The sequence below is a fragment of the Acartia tonsa genome, chromosome 10 (genome assembly GCF_053477335.1).
Source record: "Acartia tonsa isolate MP-2025a chromosome 10, ASM5347733v1, whole genome shotgun sequence".
NCBI classification, from domain to species: domain Eukaryota; kingdom Metazoa; phylum Arthropoda; class Copepoda; order Calanoida; family Acartiidae; genus Acartia; species Acartia tonsa.
The window spans coordinates 5,147,529-5,164,749 of record NC_137269.1 but is presented as its reverse complement, the minus strand read 5'-3'; the positions used below and the strand labels follow the sequence as shown (position 1 = coordinate 5,164,749).

The following is a 17,221-nucleotide window of genomic DNA, read 5'->3' as shown; positions in this document are numbered from 1 at the left end:
ACCTACCTACCTTACTTCTTTATATTATGGGATAGCCATAGCTCTTTAAAAAAAATTAAAATAAGCTTAATTTCTTTCAGTGTAAGGAAAAGTTTACTGCATCTGAAAATACTTTGAGAATTTGGTTTGCAACACAAGGTATTTTACCTCCTTATTGTGGAAACAATAGTTGCAGATATTTTCTCTGTGTGTATGTGTGTGTTAGTGTAAATTCAAGGATGTCCAAAAAAAAAAAAATTCTTAATTAAATCATAAAAGCATTGATCTATCTATTGAAGAATCATCAAGTCATATAAAAAATGATACATATTTCTGTTCTTTGGTTTTTTTACTATACATATGGTCATGTTAAAACCTTATTTAAATATCTATGGTGAATATTCAGACAACTACGCCCATAAATAAATAATAGGCTTAATTAGGATACCCTGACAAAGAGTTTGCAATAAAAAGGTTAGATAACTAATTTTACTTAAGATGCATATGAATTAAAAGTTAGAAAGTATAGACTTAAGTTGATAAGTTGTCAGATCAACTCATACTCCAGCCTTGAATTGAACGTTAGAACAGTTATTTCTCGAATCATATTATAAACAGCTTTCTGTGGATATAAAATGTACAATTATAAGATCAAAACCAGTTGTTTAAGCCCGTGCCTTCTGCATCTTGGGGCTAAAAAACTGGGTTTAATCTTATGATTGTACATTTTCATATTTGCTGAAAACTGAATATAATACGATGCTAAACATAGTTATTTCATATGTATGAGAACCGGTTCTAATCCACAGGATATTAATCAGTTTTAAATGAATACAAGAAAATACTTTTTGAACAGCCTGCACTTGTGAATGTGTGTGAAAATTTCTAGATTAATTTTGAAATAGTTTGGGCTGTGTGCCTAGATGAAAGTAAGCTTACAAATTATTATTAACTCTTTTCTCTTCCAATAACTTAATATGGATTATGTAACTTGACAAGGAAACTCAATTATTTTACAACAAAAGAGTTAATAGTGTTCTATATATTTTTTAATCACCTATATTAAATTAACAATTGAGAAAGGATTTATTATAGGAAGAACCATTATTTTAAGATATATTAAGTTCTTGAATGAATTTAATTTATGAAAGTAAATGATGGATTTTTAATCTTATTTGAATTCAACTGTTTCATACTTATATAATGATAATTATATGAAAACATCAATTTTGAATATTCTACCTCGATTGGACATATTAACCTTTAACCATCAGGCCTCATTATGGATCATATCAAAGAGTGGGCACTGCAACCCCCCCTCCCTGCCCACCGACTGGTTAGGGTTAGGTTCTGTCTAATGTATATAGATATTGAGTACAATTGTGGCAGATTCACAAAATTTTAAAACAAAGTAAGACAAGTTGTAACTTTTAAAGCGTATCAATATAATTTAAATAAGAATTTAACAAAGATATATATTTTCAGATCAACACCAGACCCAGACAAAGCTTTGGAGCACTGTGACCATGCATGTCAACATGAACAAGAACACCAACATCCAGCTAAGCGTCAAACAACGCGGGCAGAAAATTGTAACCAAGGTCGAAAAGGACCAAAGCAGCATGATATGGAGGCACAGATAGAGTGGCAGCGAGCTGAGGAAAATTTAAAGGTACATAATATTATTTCTAAACCCAGTTCATTTTATTTACAGTGTAGTATAGTCTGTTTTTAAATCAAATGTGTTAGCGTAAAGCAATGACGGAAAAGTGCAAGGTTTTTTTCCGCTTATAATATATAAAAAAAAATTTATTTTGAGGTTGGGGGTGGCTGAATAAATTGAATGCATGTCTACCTAATTTCAATTTGAAAAGGGGCATTGACAACCCCCTACACCACTCTTCCTCACCTCTATGGTTTGTTTCTTAGATAGTTATAGATATACACATTACACACTTGATAAATGTGAATCAAACCAACAAAATTACAAAATTATATGTTCCTGTGTCGAATTTCCTTAACAAAGAGTCATAAAGATAATGAAATGATGATTATAGATTGAAACTTTTATTAAAACTTTAAATGCTGAATATTTTATCAATTTTCTTAAAAGTTATTACTAAAAACAAAGACTTATTCATCTATTAAAAGCAGAGGCGTACATAAAGGGGTTGTGGAACCCAAGGTGGGTGTCATGTTAAAAAAGACTCCTTAAATTGAGATGGGTTGTGGTTTACCAATCAAAGGACGCTTGTTTGACTTTTGAGTTAATTGATTATATAGGGGGATGTAACGACCCCATGGACATAAAAACTACACAGTAATTGTTGTTTGTATTACACACTCATATTTTTGGGGTTTAAGGGATATTAAAAACCGTATGGGTTGACATCCCTTTTGGCAATACTCAGTGCACGCTTCTCCTTTTAAAGATTGACAGTGTGCTGTAATTTTGAACTGCCTTAAATATAATAAAAGATGAGAAGTCTAGTCTATCACATCCCCCAAACAATTATTTTATCTTTATTTCAGTACAAAAAAGTCCTTTTTTTTATATATATTATATTTATTAATTATTTAACATGTTTATTTTGTATATGGAAATGGTGAAAAGAAAAATGCTACAAAAAACTGCCACACACTATTATTACTATTGGATATATATATATATATTCTTCTTTTTCCCCCTACTTAGTGTTGAAAGAAAAGAAATATGGAGCACTTGTCACATGTATTTTGGATAGGCACACACACACATTATATGTGGATAGTTTAAATTAGAAAAAAGTCTGCACACCAAACCTGTCATTGGGACATGGTAAAATTGTCCCTCACACACAAAAACACACTTAAAGTTGACCATTATATGAATTTTATTATTTTATTTTTGTTCCAAAATCAGTGTAAAAGAATGAAAGTTATGATATGAAAAGATAACTTGTTGTGTAGATATTGATATAAAAAAATATATATTATTATGTATCTGTTGTTTTTTTCATTTATTCTAACTTAATTTTTGTTTTGTTTAGCATTAAAATTTTAAAAAAATCTTCTAAATAAAATATAAAAATCTTTGAATTTTGGTCAGTTTCAGTTTGGTGGAATGTTGATAATATCCTTTGTTTTATAACTCATAACGTTTCTATAGTAAAAAAGTACCTAGGGACAAAGATTGCATTATTTAAGGGGTCTAGGTGTAAAAATCGAAGACAAAGCATGAAATAACAGAGATTCTAAATTGCCTACAGGTCTTACAAAAAAATTTTCAGCTGTCTAGCTTTTATAGAAACGGCCGTACGGACGTTTAAAGTGAAATTGACGGCTTTTTTAGTCGGCAAGTTTCGTCGGCTCTCACGGCTAAACGGATCGACATATTCTAGATTTTTTTGTTGGAATAACAAGTCAAACGCCGTAGTTTTCAGGGGAAAAAAACCTGATCAATTTATCTTAACTGGAAGTGGGTCAAAAATTGATCGTAAGTTGCTCTATTTTTCGCGAAAAAAAAATTAAAAATTTCCGAATTTGTATGGTCATATTGTTATTTGTCAAGTCTTGGTTTCCTTATAACTTGGAGACATCTATGTGTGAAGTTTTGAACTAAACAGATATTTTGACTTTTTGTTGTTGTTTACTCCCAATAGATGTAAGTGCCTAGATTGAGAGTTGTATAGACCAATAGGTGACTTAAAAAACGTAATTTTTAACGCTTTTTTGACTGGGATTGTAGCTAGACTTTTATAGTAATGTAGTGGCTATAGAATAACGATGTTTTTAATCGTTTTTCATGGCATTTTCACGTTAAAACCGTCAAATTTAACGATACTTTTAATCTAATAAAATAGGTATTGGAAACCGGTTCTGTGAGAGACTTTATAAAGCTGTTTTCTCATCGTTTTTAGTGCTATTTTTACGAAAGCCATAACTTTTTTCGTATTGCTTCAATATTAATAAAATTTTTTGTGTGTACTAGGAACTACTTAAACTAACTATGTTTAAAATTTCATTGATTTACGATGAAAAACTACCGAGTTACGGCCATTCAAAGGGGGATCGTGTTTTTTTCCGTGATTTGAGGAGAGGTTTCTAGTGCCATTTTACGAAAGCCATAACTTTTTTCGTATTGCTTCAATATTAATGAAATTTTTTGTGTGTACTAGGAACTACCTAAACTAACTATGTTTAAAATTTCATTGATTTACGATGAAAAACTACCGAGTTAGGGCCCTTCAAAGTGGGATTGTGTTTTTCCATGTCGTTTAGTACCTATGGACAAACATTGCATAATTAAAGGGTTTTAAAGTTAAAAATCGAGTACGAAACATAAAAGAGCGGCGATTCTCATGTGTTTGAGGAATCTACACAAAAATTTTCAGATTTCTATCTTTATTTTTAATGGGATTATTTTGCAAGAAAAGTTAACTTTAATTTTGTTGAAATTTAATTGATACAAAATTTAAACCTAGTAAATGAAAACTAGCATAAACCCTGCCATGTGGGTCTGCCCCCCAACCCCTTACCCCCTAACCAATAAATGAGGTCCATATTAGCAACTTAACAAGCTCTACCTTGTCAATATATCCTATTGAATGAGGGAACTTTAAGTTTTTCCAGTATGGCTTCGCAACCGATAAACATCCGCTAGATTAGAATCGGTTCTCAGCCACACTGAAATGCATCATATTACAGACAATTTTCTCTCAATAAATAAACCTATAATGAATAAGGCAAATTATATTAACAGGTACCCAAACTTTATCTACGGGTCTCCCCACCTTCCTATCTCCCCTTACTATCACGCCTCGCTTCGCTCGGGTTTCAAGACACTAGGGGAAGCACGGACACGTTATGGCTTATCTACGGGTCTCCCTACCTTCCTATCTCCCCTTACTATTAACTTTATCTACAGGTCTCCCTACCTTCCTATCTCCCCTTACTATCACGCCTCGCTTCGCTCGGGTTTCAAGACACGGCACGGACACGTTATGGCTTATCTACGGGTCTCCCTACCTTCCTATCTCCCCTTACTATCACGCCTCGCTTCGCTCGGGTTTCAAGACACGGCACGGACACGTTATGGCTTATCTATGGGTCTCCCTGCCTTCCTATCTCCCCTTACTATCATGCCTCGCTTCGCTCGGGTTTCAAGACACGGCACGGACACGTTATGGCTTATCTTCGGGTCTCCTTACCTTCCTATCTCCCCTTACTATCACGCCTCGCTTTGCTCAGGTTTCAAGACACAATAACGGATATCCGGCTGATATCGAGCGTTAGCTAAATATCCGGATACCGGATATTGAAACTATCTGGATAACAGATATCCGGCTGATTTTTACTGGTGGATATCCGGTGGATAATTTACCGGGTATCGAGCTTTGGCCGGATATCCGGCCGGATACCGGATATTGAGACTATCCAGATACCGGAAATAGCTAGCTATTCTAACAATCAATTCTACAAAAAATCACGAAACCTTTGGAAGTAAGGCGGTAGTGTATCTTGTTTTACGTAACTGAAGAGGAGTGGGTAAGAAGGGGAGAAAAGGGGGAGGGGGTTGTAGGGAAATTTTTCTTCAGAATTGTTTTTCAGAATCACATTCCCTTTTTCCTGATTAATAGTAATTTTTAAGTCTTATTTAAATGATTATTTGATTTTTTATATATTCTAATTATTAAGGATCAGATAGATGATTTGGTAAAAACTGTGAAAGACGCAAACTTAAAGATCAAAGAACAAGATGAAATAATTAAAAAGATCAGGTCATATTTTTGAATTCTTAACAAGAATGACAAAATCTAAAAAAATTGCTGCTCAAAAACCAAGAATCATAAGGATGGGGGGGGGGGGAGGGAGGCGTTAAATTAGCCAGGTGGGAGAAACATTTTATCAGGGTATGTGACTTTGGATTGAATTAAAATCCTATTATTTTTTTTTGCTTCTGTGTAGTACAGGCAATGCAAGGAGGAGTTGACATTTGACCGTAAATTAAACTAGTACCCAAAGTTGTTAAAACATGCTTTCTTATTGGTTGGCTCAAAACTTTGGGTACTTTTATTAAATCTTGATTGCTTGCTTTATTAGAAGAGAGTACAAGCTGTTCAACCAATAATTTAAAGCAGAGTTAATTTTACTTGTAATCAATTTATGGCCGTTATCCTATCTCTTAATAATGAATTCTAATTATAATTTAGATATGAAGAAACAACAAGAGCTACCACCCTTCTGAATGCTCTCAAGACGTATATTGGTAAGAATTTTCATATAATTATAGATATGTATAGTTATGTATATGAAAGATAAAATAATATTCTTTTTAATAACCCCAAATTATATTAAAAGTATGCTTTTGATATTTTGATTATCTTCACCTATAGTAACTTGTGGAGGCGAAAATAATTCATTTTTAGGAAAGCTATGAGATTTGAACGTTTTCAAATAAACAGCAAACTCTTTTTTAAGTTTAATATACTTGATTTGATATTATAAGGTTTATTACAGTGAAGCTTTTTATAATGCCTATAAGAAATCACGCCATACAATACAAAAGACCAATGATAGACCAATACACAGACTAAATTACCAATAACATATCTATAGTATAGATGTATATAAAGACAACTACCTCCCTTCCTTTTTCAAAGACCTCTTTCGTCTGCTTCTAAATTATTTTCTGCTACTTGGCTGTGTTAATATAAGCGACACCATTAGTTGATTTTCAATGACCTAATAGAAAGGTTGCACTAGGCGGTTGCGATGGGTATATACAGTTATCTAACCCTTTCTCCCTCGAGTGTTTTACTCTAATTTACCACTGGCAGGTCAGTATACATTTTAATTGACCAATGGTAGGCCAGTATGATGTCATTTTTAGGCTCTATATAAAGCTCCATTTATAGTTTAAAAACTATTTTATCCTTGTTAAATTTGTGTAGGCGAATCCAATGCTAATTGTGAGTTAGCGGCCCTGTTTCCAATCCTCAGTCCTCAACCTAACCAAGACAGTGAAACTTCTCCGAGTCCAGATTCTAGAACTAATTCTGATGGGGCTAGTTCTCAGGTGAAGATTTCTATCTATCTATTTATATGTCCATATATCTATATGTAACCTAACCAATAGAGTGAAACTTCTCCTAGTCCAGATTCTAGAACTAAATCTGATGGTGCTAGCTCTCAGGTTAGAATGTCTATCTATCTATAATCTATCTACCTATCAATCTACCAATTAATGTGTTTACCCCTAGTTCAGATTCTAGAACTAATTCTGACGGGCTAGCTCTCAGATTAGATTGTCTATCTATCTATATTGATATCCATCTATCTATCTACCTATCAATTTACCAATTAATGGGTCTACCCTATTTATCTGTCCCTAATGACTGTCTGTTACATTATGTCTGTCTGTCTTTTTATCTGTCCATAATGACTGTATGTTACCTTATGTCTGTCTGTCTGTTTATCTGTCCATAATGACTGTCTGTTACCTTATGTCTGTTTGTTTCTTTATCTGTCCATAATGACTGTCTGTTACCTTATGTCTGTCTGTCTATCTGCATGTCTGTAAGTAGATCTTTATATCCATAGCCTAAGCAGTTCACCAGGTACAGTTTGTATATAATAGTATATATGCCTTTCTGTACTTTTATTTACGAATCTATCTATCTATCTGTGTGTTTTTTATCCTTTTTAAAAGCGAAGCTTTTCTATAATTAGGGTCGGTCCGTCCGTCCGTCCGTCCGTCCGTAACGGATAGCTTTTTTCGTTAATTTAGACATGGTAGAATTGTCCTATCGATTTCAAATTTTGCATGGTGATTCCTTTAGTAGTTAGGTACTATTTAGAAAGCGTAGCAACTCTATAATCATTACCAAAATGTCCGTACGTCCATTTTAAACATGTTGATTTTTTTAGTTTTTTAAATAGCTTTTTTCGTTAATTTAGGCATGTTAGAATTGTCCTATCGATTTCAAATTTTGTATGGTGATTCCTTTAGTAGTTAGGTACGATTTAGAAAGCGCAGCAACTCTATAATCATTACCAGAATGTCCGTACGTCCATTTCAAACATGTTGATTTTTTTACATTTTTAACAACAAATTTGTATGTGGCCTAATTATCCGATTTGTCTGATTTTTGGTATACTGATTCCTGGGACAACAAAGTACAATATTATAAGCGAAGCAACTCTATAATCAAGTCCTAAAAATGTAATTATGTCCATAAACATTATTCTGTATCAAGCAGTTTTTCAACAAATTTACTTACAATTTTGCTTTGACTCTTATACATTCTCATTCTGATTATTCAGTTCTTACATTATACAAGTGTTAATGTCCGTTTGTCCTACCGTTTCAGAGCTTCGCTTTTATGGATGTTGTCATCCTTGTTTATTTACTTATTCATCTATCTATCTATATTTTTATCTACTTATTTATCTATCTATCTGTGTGTTTTTTATCCTTTTTGTGATACAGATAGATAGGAAATAGATAAAGATAATTTATATGTATCTGTATGTGTAAATACGTGGATAAATCTTACTGATAACTTAATAGTTCTGAAATGTTTCTACAATATTGTTAATCAAAATATAAATCGTATTTTAGACAGTTTTCCGCGGATATTAAAATGAAAAATCAAAAGGTCAAACCAGCTTTGTTAACCCCTGAGAGGTCAAATGCCAGTGCTGACAAAACTGGTATAAATTTAATGGTTTTTATTTTATCATTCGTGAAAAATTGTCTGTAATGCAATGTTAAATATTTTTAGAAAGTCAATACTATTATGAGATAAGGTTTGTTAGATTAGGGGTAGTGGGATATTGTATTTACCTCACTAAATTTAAAATACGTTAGATTGGCCCCTTCAAACCATTGAATCCCCTTATTTAACCCCCCTCAAAATTAAAAGCTTAGGCGTCCCTGTTAGGAAAGCTTTTATGAAAAATTTTACCTTATTGTAAGAATGCCTATTTGATATATTTAGTGTCTGCTATTTACATTCTTTACGGAAATCCGTTTACGCAATAAACTATATTATATACTAGTTGCTACATTAATAATCTACTTTTATGTACAACATAATAAGTTTTTTATTAACTTCATAAATTTTTAGAAATAAAACCAAGCATAGAGTGATCAACACAGTTTATTAAGTCCAATACACAGTAATTCACTGTTTAATTTTACAACATCATTAGTTGGTTTATACATAAATAGACATAAATATTTAAAGATTTTTTATATAGACAGAAACGAAAATCAAAACCAAATAAAAAACCTTAAAATTTTATCATCTTTAATTATTTTCAAACTAATTTAGAAAATTGATGATATATTTTAGTAAAGCTACTGTTAAGTAATCTCATACAGATATTTATAAACAATAAATAACAATTCTACATACATATGAAACATAATTATCAACGTAGGTACATGTACATTTACATATTTGTACAACGGACAATAAATCTTGTAAAGTTTTAAGTCTTTTGAAAGCGTAGCTGTCTATAGTGCCCTGGCAAAATAGGGATAGATGTCAACAATTTTCACTTGCATATCTTTATGAAATACGTTATAAAATGCCCTATACCCCATCTCTTTTCTATAGGATTTCTTTTCCCCTTCCCTTTCTCTATCCCTTGACGTCAAAAGATCAAATAAGCCAAACGCAGTGGCATCTATCCCCATTTTTTAGGGCACTATAGATAACTACAATTTGATATTAAAATAATGTGTTTATCTAGGGTGAACTAAACGGAGAACTGCACCACTATCCGCGCAGCAATGGGTTCCACCATCACCATCACCACGCAAACACACACCACACAATCCTCGCCTCACACCACATCATGTCTGCCCCACTAGGCGGAGGCCACATGATGTCTGCACCCCTAGTAGGCGGAGGCCACATGATGTCAGCAACACCGTCGCCTGTTCGACTAAGCAGACACCCACCAGGTAAGAATTTTAAATTTTAAAAATAGAATAGGTTAGTAAAGAAAGTCGCTCAAAAATCAGCGTGTGACGCCATGCAAATGACGGATTATCTATCTCTTTTTTAGAAGTTTTCTTTCCCACTCCTTCTCTCCTCATCCCTCATTTTTATGACATCAGAATTTATTTTTGAACGACTTTATTCACTTACATAGAAAAGAAAATGAAAGAACAAAATAAAATTATATTAAGATAATTTAAAATTAATAAAATATAGTTAAAAAAGATAAAATCCAATGAAAGATTTTTTACAGGTATAGCAAGTGCTATGGTTGGGCGGGCATCGAGTGTCGGCCGTCCGGCCAGCGTTGGCCGGCCATCGGTCGACCTTCACCACCAACAGCTTTACTTTAAACCTGAGAAGAATGTGAGAAGAGCAAATAGTTTTCATGATATGGAAGGTAATTACTAAATTATGGAATACTAGCGGCTACTCCCCTAGAAGCCTCTAGGGGCACTGGTTGGAGGGGGAAAAGGACCTCAGCCCATTTTAAATTTAGTTTCTAATGAGTTAAAAAAAATATTTTTTTTTGTTTGGGGGGGGGGGAGGCCCGAGGGAGTGAAGACACCCTTTCCAGAAAAAGTTTAAAACCTTCCCATGACATATAAAAAGCTTCACTGTAATGGAGAACAATATCAGTTTAGCGGTTAGCGAGATCCTTCGGGACAGACAAAACACGCGTACTACTTTATTTAATAGGATATGTGAATATTTATTAATAGGGGAAAGTTTTTCTTCAATTTAGCTTCTAACATAGACCTCTTTTAACCCATTAATATCCACCCCAAGAATTAATTGAAAATTAAAATTTTTTTTTAAATATCCTACTTTCTATGGATAATTTGCATGCAAATCAAAAGAAATTTTTTAGTTATGACCACTATGACAGAAAATATGACCACGTCTATAAATTGACGTTTGGCCACACCCTACCCCATTATCAGATGATAGGAAATAACTGACATTGAATACTAAAATTACTAGAAAACTTTATTTGTTTTTCATAATACAAAAGAAAAAAGTTATTTTACTTTTATTATATACATTACAAAATATGAAAATGGTTTTAAATACCATTTCATTTATAATTACTAGCGGTTTTGCCCCTAGCATCTAGGACTCTGTCTTCAAGAGGATAGGAAGGGGTAGAAAAAGAAGCTTAAATATAAAAAGTGAAATAATCTGAAACTATCCCAGGACTTATGAGAAGCTTCCCTAAAATAGAGAACTCAATCTTAAGCTACAGACATAAGAACCTTATAATATACAGCATGACCCTCGAAAAAGTATTTTTAAGCATCTGCAGCCCTTATTTCTCAATGAATTATTAAAAAATGCATATGTCCTTGTTCTCCATAGTATTCCACGTAAGTAGATATAAAAATATTTTTTTTACCTCCATTAATACCGGAGATTTTTAGTGCTAAAGTTTTGAAAAAGTGACTGAGGAAAAAGTAACTTTTAACATGAAACGACTTTTTTAGCAAAATTAAGCTAGAAATCCTTTTATTTTTGTTACTAGCAGAAACTTTATATAAAAATGAAATAAAAAATTTAGTTTTTGAGTAAAAAGCATTTTTTTCCACATATTTTTTGAGTCTTTTTTGTTTAATGATATTTTGAAAAACTTACTTATTAGGCAAAATTGTTTAAGATTAAAAAAAACAAATAAATCCTATGAATATAGCAGGAAAATTGTTTTTGTTTCACAATCCTAACTTTAATAACAAAAAAGTTATAAAGAAAATAAAAATAAAACATAATGATTTTTTAGTCTAAAAAGCTTAATTTACCCCCTATTAAATAATTGAGATGTCAGAAAAGTAGGCGGAGCAACTGTCATAATTAATCCTTTTCTATAAATAAGGGTTAATAGATAACCTAAAATTTGCAAATAATCAATTCATTCAGTAGTATTTTTTCCCATTAAAAATTTATATTTTTTGGTGGAATAAAAAAGAAATATTAAGTTAACTTGTTTTTCTTTGTGTCTCATTATTCAGTTGCCAGAAAAACATAATATAACCATCCAAAAAATAAGAGAAACAAAAAAATTCTTTTTCTCAGTCACTTTTTCAAAACTTTAGCTCTAAAAATCTCCGGTGTTAATGGAGGTAAAAAAAATATTTTTATATCTACTTACGTGGAATACTATGGAGAACAAGGACATATGCATTTTTTAATAATTCATTGAGAAATAAGAGCTGCAGATGCTTAAAAATACTTTTTCGAGGGTCATGCTGTATAAAGGATATAGCTTAGAGACAAGACAAATGTAAGATAGAAAAATGAAGGCTTATTAAATACTTCTCTTATACCATTGTTCCATTTATTAAATATAGAACCCATTCCTAAATACTTTTCTATCACACGGTTTCACAAATGCGCGAGAGTTTTACCATAACATATGACAATGATTTCAACCAATCAGAAATAAGATTCTTTGATGTCCCGCCCTAAATTTTACACCCAAGGTAATGAGCGGTAAAGATGTCAAATCACGCCCAACAGTGCATTTCCGGTCAATTTGTTTTTACAGCTTATATATAACCCCTCCCCTTATATTCTTGACCATAATAAAATTAATCCTTTCATGGAAAAATCCCGCCCCCTCCCCCCCTATCATTATACATCCAATTGATTTTCATATCTCTGTAAAACAATATCTTAGCCAATCCTATTTCCTGTTTATCTAGGAATAAAGAGATATGTTTTTTTTTAAGAAAATGATTAACAAGGAGCTCAGTATATTATAAAAAATATGTGTTCATAATATTTAGTTGTATCTTTAAATTAAAATTTTGTACACATTATGAGTGTTAAAATTTTTTAATTTAAAACAACAAAAATAACATTTTTAAGTATCAGGTATATGAAGGAAAGCTGTTTTCTAACATCTATAATATATATAATATATACATTTTTGTATAAGTCTAATTACATCTAAAAAAAAGAATTTAATTTCAGGAGTATGGGTCATTTAACTATTCCTTTTTCAAATGTATATATATGAATTTCTGTCCTTCTTGTTTTTTATTAGTAGCGAAGCAAAGCTACTATATAAATAGTATTGCAGCTAGTCTATGATTATTTATGTCCATTCGTCTGTTGATGAGGAACTGATTAGGTTAACAAAAAATTTATCTCAACTGGTAAAGTGGTGAAGTTTTGGTGAAGATTTTCTGGTACAGAATGGTTATCCAGTATGTATTTACTTGGTCTCTTTGACTGTCAGTCATAGTACAAAAGACACATTTATCAGTTATAAATGGTTTTTAAATATCATTTTTCTCCATCTCTTTTTATGAACAATGAGTATGAAAAAATATCTCACATTGCCTGTTTGACAATCTATGATTTTTTTGCTGCTTATGAATGTTGTCATCCTTGTTCTTCCCTTTGACCCTCTTCTACCTAACTACTTTTACAATTTAAGGTTCGATTTTTAAGAAGTTTGAATGAGAGCAAAAGAGAACAAATTACATATTCATATATTTATAGAAGTGGTCTTTTACTTACCTTTAGGGACTTATAATGCTATTGCAATAAATAATGTTTTTTTTAATGAAGACATTTTCAATTAGACAGATAGAATTTAAATTATTTTTTGGCTTTGTTAAATTATTTTGAAAATATGTTTTTACAAATAAAAAAATATAAATATTTAAGGACTGACCAAACTTTCAAAACATGATTTTAGGGCATAATTGATGGGGATTTGAATTCATTATAACATATATCATTACAAATACTATGGGGGAATTTTAAGCCATGCGTAAAGTAAACTACGTAACTTTTTCAAAGGCTTTTTTCTCCAATAAATTTTAGGATGCCCTCCCAATTTTTTTGAGATCTAAAAATTTAGATCATTGATAGATACAACATTTAAGAAAATTTGTAAAAACACCATTTCTTTTGATTGATTTATAGTCATAAAAATTGTTACCCTCTCAATTTTCTATTTTTGATTAAGCCCTCTAATAAAACATTCAAATTTTAATTGTTTTTTTATTATTTAAATATTTTTAAAGTCTTAAATGAAAGTAATAGCAATAATCTTTTAATATATAATTTCATTTTTTTGATATATTATCCCTGTCAGTTTTTAGAGTCATCTAAACAGAGGCTACTTTAACGTAGTTTTATTGACGTGTGGGTACGAATGGGTTAATGGCTAGTTCATAAAAATCTAATGAAAAATTCAAGTCATAATACATCGATTTTTGGAAATTTATTATAAAAGAATAAAACGAACGCCACTTAAGAAGCGTTGCCACGAAAGGAACTATACCCGAATGTTTTGTTTTATACTTTCATAAACCCTCCTCAAACATTTAGGAGTGACTTAGATATTAGATTTGGTAATTTTAGAACAGTTACTGTATAACTTGTTGGTTTTGTTAAGTCTGTCTGTTTGTACATATTATTTGATCAAAGGATAGCTAAAGTACATTTAAGAAGTCATTGCTGAAAAAGTAGGTCTTTTTGTGCTTGTCAAACGCTTTGTTAATATCAAACTTACATAAATTTATTCATAAAGGACACATTCTAGATTTAAATCTATTTTACTATTCTAAGATAACAAATAACAATATTTTTAATTAAGGAAATGAGAAGTATGAGGAGAGTATAGTAAGCCCAGATCTAGATTCTAAAAATGGTAACACAGACACCAAGAGAATCAAGAGTGATAGCAAGAAAGAGTGAGATTTGTAAACGCTTCAATCAGAGACAGCGCAAAATGGCACCAAAAATGACGTCATATGATAAAATAACCAATGAGAGGCAAGTAGAAATTTTACCACTGGTCAATTACAGTGTATACTGGCCCCTCATTGGCTAGCTTTATTGTATGAAGTAATTTTTTGCGCCATTTTGCGCTTTCTCATATAATCATGTACTTTTATCTTTGTTTCATCTTTTATACAGTACAGCAACAAAAATATATTTTTCATTAACATTTCTCAAGTTTTATTAAATTTAATATTTAATTTATAGACATATTTCCATTGATATTAAAATAAAGATTATAGGCCTAAAACCAAGCCCCGGGCTAACGAGACTGCTATAAATTGTATGATTTTCACTTTGATTTTCGTGGAAAAGCATCTGTAATACGATGCTATACATGATTTTTCAGTAAGGATAAGAACCGACTCTAATTCAGCGGATACTAATCGGTTTCGTAGCCATACTACAAATTCTCCTAAAATATTGAATTTCTCAAATGATATTATTTCTTACTTTAAATTACAAATTTTGTTTTTTTTAATTTAAAAAAAAACGTATTTTTGTTACTGTGCTACATTTTGCTTTATAATAATTGTTAGAAAAATATCTTTTAGCAAGAAAATAAAAACAACAAAAGTCTAAAAATTATAATTGCTTTAAAATATTTTGAATGAAAGATAAAGTTAAATTTTCAAAAACTGCATAATTTTGTGATTTAAACATACAGGGTTTATATAATATTTTCTCTTATTATGTTGCATTCTTTTTATTTTTCCCAAAAGCAAACATTTTTTATAATAAGAGTTTGCAGTGGGAAAATAGAGTGATATCTTTGTACTTGAGCGGCTAATGTACATTTATGATTTAAAAATCCAAGTTTTAAGAAACATTAATTTTTCAGAAAAGATTCATTTCAAAACGATTTTTTTATTAGACTTTAACTTTTTAATTAACATACAAAGCTTTTAAAAAGTTTTTCTCGAGCGGTTATTCTTGCAAGGGTTGTGGTACCCTCGCCCAATATAGCTATAAACTTGAACCTATGGAAAGCATCACAATAAGGGAAAACCATATCCTTTATTACAAACAGACATACATTCTTTTACTTGTATATAAGAATAATAAGTAGTACATACCCTACTTTACTTCTATGTAACATACATATATCATTATCTTGTGTAAAAAATGAATAATTTTTAATGAAAATGTTGAATATATATAAAATCAAATGAACTATAGCTCGCTTAAAAAAAGAATAATACACCTATATCCTCACTGCACTGTTAAAGATAATGGAAGTAAAAAATGTTCATTTATTCCAATTATGTATATTTGCATTTCCGTATATAAAGATATAATACCATGCTTTTCATATACAGTGTGTTTTTTTAAGAGAACTTTTTTGAAAGCAATTTTACTCCACTTATAGTTACCAGAATTTAATGATTAATGGCTTATTTTCTTCATTTTTTAAGACAATTAATAGTAAACCAAAAAAAATTTAGTTTAAAAAAAAAGTACAGTACAATAAAAAAAATAAACTTAGGTGTCGACATCTAAAAATGGTTTTAGCGCATTTTTCTTCTACCCTTTGCAAGAATGGCTGCAAAACGCTTCAAAATTTAGATATAGAGTTAAAAATTGATACAGATACTATTGGGTACTTGAAATTTCAAAAGTTGAAGGCCATATCTCAACCAGGGAGGGAAAAGCATCCCCCCCTGAAGATGAGAACCGAAAAGATGCTTTCAAAAAGTTCTCATAAAAAAACACACTGTAAAATATAATAAAAAATATCTGAGGCTAACATAAACACAAGGACGATTACTTACAAGGATGTTTTACATGAAAAAAAATACATTTTACGGTTTCTATCTTTTTTTTATATTTTTATGTACAACTAAGGGGGCTTTATGTCCGTCAGCCGCGTGAATGCCTGGGTTAAATCTTCATATATTTTTTTTCAAACTAGCGGGTTTAAATTTGAGGCATATGCTTGCCTGCCGAGCCCTTTAAAGCAGTTATAAATAGACAGACTATAATAAGAGGAAGTGTATAGTAGTCTCACTGCTAAGGATGTATATATAAGTTAATACTTCAGAGCTGGATCTTTAAATCGTTTAATGGTGCGCTGAATCGGGGCGATCAAGTTCGGCGCACCTAGATATTATTAGATTTCAATATTTAAATCAAAATAGAATGAGCGAATCAGCGCGCCCAGTGGCAAACCGGGGTGAACTGGATCGCCCCGATTCAGTGCACCACTAAACGATTTAAAGATTCAGCTCAGAATAACCATAAAGTATTTTTTAAAAGAAAAGATAAGTTGAAAGGACTAAAAACAATCTTATGTAGAAATAGTTTATCTCAGGTGATTTTAAGTGCAATTTAAATAATTTTTATTTTATTGCTTTAATAAATTTACGGGCTTATCTTCAAACAAATGTTCGTACAATAATATCTACAATGGAATCTAAAGAGATAAGACAATGACGGATAAATTAATGTACTTCCCCAAA

At 31.2% G+C, this 17,221-nt stretch overlaps 1 protein-coding gene across 1 annotated transcript in view; it reads left to right on the top strand.

The window, feature by feature from the left end:
• The window catches only part of LOC145329246 (uncharacterized), a 36,154-nt gene extending 19,596 nt beyond the window's left edge, over window positions 1-16,558 (top strand). The window contains exons 3-9 of the mRNA XM_080173296.1: window positions 1,465-1,651; window positions 5,656-5,738; window positions 6,171-6,226; window positions 6,912-7,036; window positions 9,721-9,934; window positions 10,225-10,371; window positions 14,578-16,558. Of these exons, the coding sequence (XP_080029422.1) occupies window positions 1,465-1,651; window positions 5,656-5,738; window positions 6,171-6,226; window positions 6,912-7,036; window positions 9,721-9,934; window positions 10,225-10,371; window positions 14,578-14,678 (913 nt within the window). The 3' untranslated portion in view covers window positions 14,679-16,558. The remainder of the gene's footprint in view (window positions 1-1,464; window positions 1,652-5,655; window positions 5,739-6,170; window positions 6,227-6,911; window positions 7,037-9,720; window positions 9,935-10,224; window positions 10,372-14,577) is intronic.
• The last annotated feature ends 663 nt before the right edge of the window (window positions 16,559-17,221 follow it).